Here is a 10602-nt window from a genome sequence, read left to right on the forward strand (position 1 = left end):
AAGGTCACTCTGCCCTGCAGGGTCCACTGCCGTGGAGCTCCCAGTACACCTCTGGAATTTACGTTAAGAGACACAACAGCCTAGGTGTTTGATCTTTTGAGCTCTTGACAGGTCCTTCCTTAAGCTCTGAACATGCCCATAAGGCCAGGCCTCGCTGCTGTGGCATCCTCAGCCCTCAGCGGTGGAACTTCCCCCTGGACTCCTCACTGCACTGCACAGTCACTCTGTTCCTTCCACTGTGGTCTGCAGACTCATCTCCTATGGCAACACCCACTCTCAAAAAAGATGGCTCTTCAAAGGCAGTACACAAAATGGTTCTATGTAGAACCATGAACACTCAAAGAACCCATGGCGTGATTAAAGAGTTCTTTGCATTGTGGAAGCGATCTTCAGATTGGAGAATGTGCTGTAGATGGTTCTATTGGGAACCTTTTTAAAAAGGGCTCTGCTATTGTTATGATGTCAAGCTTGTAACAGTAGCAGAACCCTTTTTGGTGCTATATAGAACCATATACAACACATTCTCCATCAGTCTGAAGAACCATTTCACCATGGAAAGAACCATTTAAGCGTGTAATAGAAGAACACTTTTTTGGTACTACATAGAACCCCTTTCAAAAGGTTCTACCTAGAAACCATATACAATACATTTTCCATCACTCTAAAGAACGATTTCGCCATGCAGAGAACCATTTAAGCATGCAAATGGTTCTATGAGTGATCAGTACATAACTATTGTCTTTACTAAAGAACCCTTGAAGAACAGCCTTTTTTAGAGTGTGGCGAAAAGGTTCTTCAGATTGATGGAGAATGTGTTGTTTTTTTTTAAAGTGTTCTGTGTAGCATCAAAAAGGTTTACTTACTTAAAGACCACCTGCTCTCAAACGTGTGTTTTTTAAACTGTTAACTCTCGAATGCTTTATTGTGATTATATAGACTAACAATCATTGTCTGAGTGTGTGATCAGAAGAGCTGTTGGTGGGCCGGTAGTGTTTCGTGCAGGTTACTGTGAGCTAATGTATAAATTAATGCGTAAAAGCACAGACAACCTGTAAATGTTACATTCCAGTGTGTATCTGTAGTGGCCCTGGTTTACTGACTGTAACTGAGTCTCGTACAGTGGATAGAGATTAGATGTACACTCTTTAAAAAGATGGTTATTCAAGGGCTCTTTACTAAAGACAAGGTTCCATATACACACGTATATATATATATACACATCTGTTCCAGAACAGACTTTAAGGAGCTGTTACTGCTCTATAAATGTCTGAATGGTCAGGAGCAGCGTACTTTATCTGACCTGCTGCAGCGATATGAGCCGAGCAGAACTCTCAGATCATTAGGAACTGGTTAGTCAGTCCTGCTGAAGGTGAAGACTAAACATGGAGAAGCAGCATTTAGATACTATGTTGCTCTTAAATGGACGCAGTGGACAGAGAGCATTAGAAGAGCCCCGACACTGGACACTTTAAATCAGCCTGAAAATGATCCTGTCTGAGCAGCTTTCAGCTCAATTTAAACTCTGTTAGTTCTACTGCACTTTTCGTTTCTTTTTAAATTATAATTTGAATTATCTCTGTATTTTCTCATTTGTTAAGCACTTTGAATGACCCACAGTGTGTAAAAGGTGCCTTGCCTTTACACTAGATGTTGAACATTGCTGAGGTCAGGGACTGATATTGGATGGTCAGTTCTGGATCAATAACTCATCCTAAAGGTACTGGATGGAGCTCCATCACTCCAGAGAACACAGTTCCACTGCTCCACCGCCCAATGCTGGGGGGCTTTATACCCCTTTAGCCCACGCTTGCCATTGGGCATGAAGACCTAGGGTCATGTGCTGCTGCTCCAGAGCTCCATTCTATTGGTCAGTGCTTTTCTATGGAGAATATGCAAGCAATGGGTGACCTTAAGGCAGCAGAATTCACCAGAATTGGAAGGACTGTCTGGATACTTTTGGACACACAGTGTAGACAGACCTTTCGTGTGCTGTCCAATGACCCCAGATGTGTTTACTGCTGTGTTTATTGCCCCGTGCTCCTCGGTCCTCGCTGAGCCGTCCGTCGCCATGGTAACAGGACAACGCCCTGCTTTGTGCGCGAGGGGAGCGCATGACCTCCATTAGAGTTAAGTTAATTAGGAGCCAAAGCTCAACATCTGCACGGCAGCACAACCCTCACAAACATTCTCTAAAGAAAGATCTCAACCCTCAGAGACTGTCTGCAGCAAAACAGCTGTTTAAAGCACTCTATATATGCACAGTACCTGTGAACAATGTTATTATAGCTACAGCTCCCAGCAGTCCACTCTCTAAACTGTACCATAGCTTAATTTGTGGTGAAAAATAAATCCCATTTCCTGAATTTCACAACAAGTTTAAATGAGGACATAGAATAGGAAAAATATGCAATATGGTGTTCCTCAAGGCTCTGTTTTAGGGCCTTTTACTCTTTAGAGAGGGGTCCATCCCCAGTACTGCAGGCAACCTGCCCTGAACAGCATCACCTTCTCCTCACACCAACACACCTGACTGAGCTCATTCAATCCCTTTATGAGTTTAACCAGATGTTCTGAAGCAGCCAATACATGATATTTTTTTATATTTACACCATATACGTTCTTTTTAAATGTATTTCGCAACCTTTTTCAAAAATCTAAAAATCGAAATAGGTGAGAATAAAAATGATAAAAATGCTTGTTCATGGTCAGTTTGACCTCAACAAAATCAATGTTTTGGATTCTGAGAAATAAAAATGCTGAGAAATTATTAAAGAATATGAAGTTTGGTCATCCCCAGCTGTCATTGGGCGGAAGGCAGGATACACCCTGGACAGCTGGGATAGGCTCCAGCACCCCACCGCGACCCAGAAGGATAAGCGGTTTAGATGATGGATGGATGGATGAAGTTTGGTTCCAAAATACATTAAATATCATTTTCAAGAATTTTCCTTTTTTTCAAGATGTACATTGTTGGGAGTGGGCTTTACATATACAAGAAAAATCAAAGCTATGATTTGATATATACTACCTTTTTAGTAAAATAAATAAATAAAAATGTGTTTTCCATTGTATGTATGCTATTTATAAAAACTATCAAAAAAACTTCAAAAATGTTACAAATTGATATACAGCATGGTGAAAACTGATTCTGATTGGTCTAAAGTGATGACATTTTGTGTAGTTATACATTGGATGAGCATATAACAGTGTCCATTTGAATTTTCTCTATTATCTATAATTTTTCATACTTTTATTGATAATGAAATTTGGACTCTTTATCACTCACTCATTACAACTCAGTAGTCTCATGTGAGCAAAAGACCCCACAGACCCCAAACAATATATTAGTGTAAATGGGGACTTTTCAGAATATAAAGGAGTGGAATATGGTGTTCCCCAAGGCTCTGTTTTAGGGCCCTTAAAGTTCTTACACATAGAGAGAGTCAGAGAGAGCAAAGCACATAATAAGACAGAACAAGAGAGAAGAAAGTGAGATAAAGGAGAGAAAGGGTAAAGAGGGAGAGAAAGATAAGAGATAGTAAGGAGAGAGGCAGATGGAGTATCTCTCTAAGCTCGGAGGATTAACACTCATTAAACCCTTCCGCTTCCTCTGGCTTTTACAACATATCTCTCTCCCTCAAACACAAATATACACATAAAATGTTTCATTTTATCAAATGATGTGAAATCAAATCATTTCCATCAAACCATAATCTTACTAATCTTCACCATTTATGATCTAAAAGAATGATTATTTCCAGTGAAAGCAGACCACTGAACACTGAGAACGCAGAGTGGTCATTTCTCTGCAGTACAGGAGCGCCATCTGCTGCCTGTTATCAGAACTAACACTTTCACAGCTCATCCTGTAAGTACTAGTGTTCTCTGACCTGAGGAGGGCACTGTTACTCAGAAGATCTACATTTAGAGCCAGTTATTCATTCAACCTAATGAGAAACTGTAGAACAGACTCAGTTTATATCACAATACCTACATTTAGAGTCGGTTATTCATTCAGCCTAACGAGAAACTGTAGAACAGACTCGGTTTATATCACAATACCTACATTTAGAGTCGGTTATTCATTCAGCCTAATGAGAAACTGTAGAACAGACTCGGTTTATATCACAATACCTACATTTAGAGTCGGTTATTCATTCAGCCTAATGAGAAACTGTAGAACAGACTCCATTTGACTACATCAGACTACATTTAGAGTCGGTTAATCTTATCGTTTATCTTGTGTGAAAAGTCACATATAGGGTGTAGTTTTGTTTGTTGTGTATCAAACTAACATTAGCATGGTGGGTAATTTATTGCCATTTCCAAACTGCTTAGTCTCTAATAGTAACATTAACATAGTCCAGCCCAGGAGCGCAGAATTTTAAACTCAGCGTTATGTAACGACTTCATTTCTGACTAGATTAAATGGGACCTCACAACAAGAAGGAACACATCTGTGGACACAAGGGGAGACAGCGTTAAAACAAAGGTACGTCTTAAAGGCATACGATATGTATCAGCTGTATGTATTTGGTGGAAGTTATTTTAAGCTGTTTTGAAACTCATTGGCCCAAAGCCTCACCCCTACAACACATGCACCCCAAGGTCTACATTAACCCGGACAAACTGACCAAAGAGGGCACCTCTGGTTACTGTAGATGGCGGTTTCAGCAGAACCACCATCACTGAAACACCTCTGTGTTGACTTTACTGGTTGCAAATTATTACCGTTAACAAGTGTGTCTTTACTTTCCTGCATAATAAAGTCGTACTAAGAAGAAATAAAAGATAAACCCATAATGTCTTATCATTGTGGGAGGTTTTATTCTGTAAATGATCATATTATTCAATTACTTTTTTATCAGTATGACAAAGCTTAAATCCATTCAGTGTAACTCATGTAGCAGAACATTACGTGGTTCATCAAACCGACAAACCATTGTCGTAAGCAGAGCACTGACATCATTAATAGGCTGGTGGTGAATGTCAGGCTGAGAGTACATGTCTGCAGACCCAACTCCAGGGGTCGGCAACATGGGGCTCCAGAGCCTCATGCGGCTCTTTTACTGCCCTGTTGTGGCTCCACAGCAGAATCAGATTTGTAGGTAAAAATAAAATAATCCTCCTTTACAGTAAAATAAAGCTCTGCTGATCGTTCAACACAGTTTAACAGCAAATGGTCTTAAACTCTGGAGTTAATGTAGAACTGCTAATTCACCCTTTAACCCTGAAGATCAGTGCAGACTGCTGGTCACCATAGCAACACAGGCAACAGTCTCGCGAAACAGCAAAGAGAGAGATTTTCGATAATTTGACGAACATTGATAATTTGGAGATGAATGGACTTATTTGCATTTATAATCACTCCAGCTGGTTTCTTGATATGTTTAATCAGGAAACGATCGTCTAAAACAAAATCCAAACTCCAACAAATAACACAGTTAGGCTTTATCACCATGACGACAAAGGCACGGCCGCATGCCGCTGTGGGTTGCTCACTGATGCTGTTTACAGCAATTCTGCAATGAGGCATGGAGGGCTGTGCGATTTGGCGAAAAACGCTTACTACAATTTGTACGTGGTTGTCATGTCACATATACAGCATATGGGTTGGTTCTGATTGGACAAACACATCTACAGGCAGTTCACAAGTTCTGTGTTATTAGGTTAAATTTAATTAGGTTAAACATTGTTGTCTTCTATAAAAACAACTTTAAAAATTGCACTATTTTCAACTCCAGTTTTGACATAAAACGATTAATCTTTCAGCCCCAATGCCAACATGTAAAGGCACTTTAAGGCTGGTCCTGTGATGTGGCAACAGAATACAGACGCTCGCGGATGTAAAAACGACAAGTTTTATATAATCGAGCAAACAAAGCAAAAAGGGCAGAGCTGAAGTCAGGGTCAAAAACAGGCAGTAAGGTTCAAAACACGGGTCAGTCCAAATCAGGCAACGGTACAAAAGGATCAGGCAAAAGACAAAGTCAAGAAGAACAAAATGTAGGTCAGCAAAACAGAATACAGGCAGTCAGAAAACAAACGCTCAGTAGGTCGTAACGATACAATACTTCGCAGTGAACCTAACTCAAGCCCGGGCTTATAAAGGAGACTAACTAGACATATGATCAAGTGCACAGGTGTTCTCAGTTAGTACTCTGGGGAGTTTGAGCGCTGATTGGAGCACGGGCGAGAGTCAGGAGTCATGTGATCTCCCCTTGAATTGTGGGTAATGGAGTCCATGTCTGAATCCGAGTCGGAGGGAAGTTGCTCGGTCACGTGACTTCCCTGAGGATTCTGGGAAATGGAGTCCGTCTCCTTGTCAAAGTTTGCTGAATGCGTGACAGGTCCACAGCTTCCCGCTAGGTGCTTTGGGCATAAAGCACGTCTCTTTATCCTGATTAGTCATATTTTGATGGTCCACTTCATTTGGTTTTCTCCTGTAACAGGCCTGGTGAAGCCGCAGAGACTAGATTTTTTCCTCTGAGCATATATGTTATTGACAGCTGCTGGAAAGTGAGAAGAATTTTGTCAAATATTACAAAAAAAAAATTACATATTACTGTTAACCCCACGCCACACGTCATCCATGGAATGTGGAGTTTATTAACCCAAAAATGCATATTACGCATCATATTTCCAAAGCCTTTTTCCTAAATGTGGCAGTAATGTTTTCTCCTCCTGTAACTGAGCTCGTTGTTGTCAAATCACCCTCACTGGGGGTCACTGGGGGTCCCTTGGTGCTGACTTTTAGAGTGGAGCTTTAAACTGGACTTGAGGAGATGGATGGATCCTTCTTTATTTACTCAGCACATTTCCATACATGCGGTCAGTCACACCTGAAGACTATCAGATAAGGTGTAGCTCCTGTTGAAGAGTAACTACAAGGCGATGTCAAGCAGAGAGGGGGAGAGAAGAGAAGTTCTCCATCTTCAGCTGCACAACTCGCCCTCACGTTTTGTCTCCCCCAGATACCGAGGTAACTACTGTTTTATTACTCTATTTGCTGTTTGCATATTTGATTGTTGTGGGATTTTAGAGTATGCTAATTTGTTTTATGCAGGCTCTTTGTTTATGCATAAAAAAGTTGCATATAAATTCATATAAATGTCCATTACAGTGGGCAATAAAGTTAATCTAATCTAGACTACTAAAAAGACTACTAAGCTACTCATTCTGACCTCAGGCTTCTCCAGATTCTATTCAGTGTATCTACTTGTAGTCATAGGCATGTAATTATGCACAGTAACATCAGAGACAATTTCACATTCATTTAACAAGCACAGCCTTTTAGCTTTCTAATCTCTAGACCAATACTACCTGTACTTGTACTACTATTACTACTACTAAGTTACGACAACTAACAGTACTGATGCTACTAATGCGGGTCTTACTATTAGTACTGCTGCTAGTACTACTAGGATACGTCTACTGCTTCTACCAGTACTATTATTACTTCTACTATGGCTGCGTGTCATATTGATAGTAGACTACTAGTGCTACTAAGGTATTTTTACTTCTATGAATACTAGTACTATTACTAATAATAGTACTGCTACTACTACTAGTATGTCTACTACTATTAACACTACTGCTACTATTAGAACTATTAATACTACTAAGATATTTCCATGACTGCTACTACTACTAGTCCTGCTACCATTAAGCTACTATTTCTACTACTTCTGCTAAGAGTAATGCTACTAGTACTACTACTAGTACTATAAAGGTACAATGACTACTACTACTATTATGTTACTATTTGCAGTACTAAGATACTAATAGTACTGCTTCTAGTACTACTAGTAGTACAATTACTACTATTACTGGTCCTGTTACTAGTAGAGTACTACCACTAGTACTGTTAAGCTACTACTACTTGTACTAGTACCAATAAGGCTATGCCCTTCTTTTACTATGGTACTTCTACTTCTGCTAATATAATACTACTACTAGTACTACAAAGGTATGACAACTACTTCTTCTATTACTTGTACTGCTACAAGTACTATTGCTAGTGGTACTACTACTTATTCAATTACCACTATTACTAGTCATGTGACTAGTACTAGTAGTATTAAAGTACTACCACTATTCCTACTACTAAGACTTTTACTACTATTACTGTATTGTTACTAGTACAAGTAAGTTACTATTTATACTATTATTGTACTACTACTACTAAAAGTATTGCTAATAGTACTACTAGTACTATGAAGGTACAACAACTATTATTACTATTACTAGTACTGCTACTACTACTATTAAGTTACTATTTCTGGTACTAAGGTACTACTACTACTGCTACTAGTACTATTACTTTTAGTACTATTAGTAGTACTATTACTACTACTTTTTCAATTACCACTATTACTAGTCCTGTTACTAATAGACTACTGCTACTAATATTATTAAGGTACTACTACTACTACTACTACTACTAGTACTAGTGGTAATAATGTGGTGCCACTACTATTGCTACTACTGCTACTCCTACTATGGTACCACTACGTCTGTTAATAGTAATACTACTACTAGTACTAGAAAGGTATGATGACTACTACTTCTATTACTAGTACTGCTATTAGTACTATTAAGTGGTACTAAGGTACTATTACTACTACTGCTACTAGTACTATTACTACTAGTAGTACTACATATTCAATTACCACTATCACTAGTCCTGTTACTAGTTGACTACTACTAGTATTGTTAAGCTATTATTACTGCTACTAGTACAGGTGTTTTACTATTTCTACTACTATGGTACTACTACTAATAGTGCTATTAGTACTTCTAGTAGTAGTATGGAGGTACAACAACTATTACTATTATTACTAGTACTGCTATTAGTGCTATTAAGTTACGATCTCTATTACTAAGGTACTACTACTTCTGATAATAGTACTGCTACTGGTACTCCTACCATTACTACTAAGGCACTACTACTAGTTATTCTACCAAACTACTGACCTCTACTGACCTCATTCTGACCTTTGACCTCTTTCAGAATGGACAAGGTGAAGTTCACCCCGTCGGCCCTGACCAGTACCCGCGGCGCCCTGCACATGCTGCAGGTGATCATGTGTGTGTTGACCTTCTTGGTGAGCGCCATCTGGAGTCAGCCGAACCACACCTACTGGGTCTACTGCATGGTGATTTGGGCCTTGTGTCCACTCCTGACCCTCTTCATCACGGTGATAGAAATGCTGCTCATCCACAAGCTCATCCTGCACTTGTGCATGGACTGGGACGACTTCACCACCGGCATGGCCATGATGTCCTCTCTGACCACATTTTCCTGCGCCGTCATTTATGGCAACTTCTACGCCCGCAGGAAGCTCATTTGGGGTTGGGGGGTGACCATTCTGGCGGTCATCTCCTGCGTGCTCTACTGCATCGAAACCTTCCGGGACAAGCGGGACGCCACTCGATCGGCCACTTACGTCGCGGCACTTCCGGGCTTCCTGAAGATCCTCGAGGCCTTCGTCAGCTGCATCATTTTCGTCTCTCTGATCGGCTACGTCGGGAAGCCCGCGCTGCAGTGGTGCATCGTGGCCTACGCCATCCCGTTTCCAATAATCCCCATCATCATCATCACCAACATCATGACCAAGCTGAAGAAGTGCCTCCCGTTCAGCATTGACAAGCTGGTCATCATCTTCCTGATCATCTCGGTGCTGCTGTACGCCTCCGCCGCCATCCTCTGGCCGCTCTACAGCTTCCGGGGCAACCCGAAGCCCAAGGACTGTCCAGGAAACAGCTGCATCTGGAGCATCCAGTTCATCGTCACCTTTATGACCTACGTCAACCTGCTCTTCTTCATCCTCGACCTCGTCTTCACCTGCCTGGGCATGTGCGGCTTCAAACGGTCTTGAAACGTACGCTCACCACACAGTGAGCACAGTGTTTCAGTCACTCTGTTACAGATGGCTCTAGATATATCTAGAATAATATCTAGAAACCGTTACAATACCTAATCATGTAATTCTTTATTGTATAGTCTTCTGAGTTATTAGAAACATCAGTGCTAAAGCACAATCAGTTTTCTCTGGTTATATACAGTCCTGTGGAAAAGTTTTTGCCCCCCGGTCAAAGTACCTGTTGTTGTTGATTTTCTGAGTGTAAATTAGTTACACATCATCTACAGAGACACACATCTGCACAGTTTAATACAGTTTAATAATATAGTGTATTTGCTGAATTTAACACAGCAGGGAAAAAATATGAATTGTGGCCTGTGTAAAAGTTATATTTTATGTTTGTTTTTTTCCAGTATGTTAAATTGAGTGCAAAGAAAAATGCAGAAAATTGTCATATTTATGTTCTCTGTCAAGAGTTTGTTTACTAATTTTCAAATTTAAAAATGTCATTTGACTGGGCGTGTTCAGACTTTTCATATGACTGAGAATGAGTTTTGTTGATTTTACTGACTTCACTGTTTGTAGTTTTTTCCTTTGTGTTGCTCTTTACAAATGTATGCTTTTCTATTGTTTTACATTCTTTAATAAAACTTGAATTGAACTGAATCGAGTTTATTTGATGGTTAAAAATACACATAACGCTGCACAGCAGGCATTACACACACTTTACACACAC

At 40.1% G+C, this 10602-nt stretch overlaps 1 protein-coding gene across 1 annotated transcript; it reads left to right on the forward strand.

Annotated features, from left to right (window-relative positions):
* Window positions 1-6875: 6875 nt before the first annotated feature.
* LOC118813203 (myeloid-associated differentiation marker-like protein 2) lies at window positions 6876-9881 on the forward strand. Its single transcript, XM_036578413.1, has 2 exons — window positions 6876-6982; window positions 9014-9881. The coding sequence occupies exon 2, from the start codon at window positions 9015-9017 to the stop codon at window positions 9879-9881; it is 867 nt and encodes a 288-aa protein (XP_036434306.1). The 5' UTR covers window positions 6876-6982; window position 9014.
* The last annotated feature ends 721 nt before the right edge of the window (window positions 9882-10602 follow it).

The sequence above is a fragment of the Colossoma macropomum genome, unplaced genomic scaffold, assembly GCF_904425465.1.
Source record: "Colossoma macropomum unplaced genomic scaffold, Colossoma_macropomum, whole genome shotgun sequence".
Taxonomy (NCBI): Eukaryota; Metazoa; Chordata; class Actinopteri; order Characiformes; family Serrasalmidae; genus Colossoma; species Colossoma macropomum.

Excerpts from the sequence above, each read along its gene's own strand:
- LOC118813203 (XM_036578413.1), top strand. The coding sequence starts at position 9,015 with ATGGACAAGGTGAAGTTCACCCCGTCGGCCCTGACCAGTACCCGCGGC.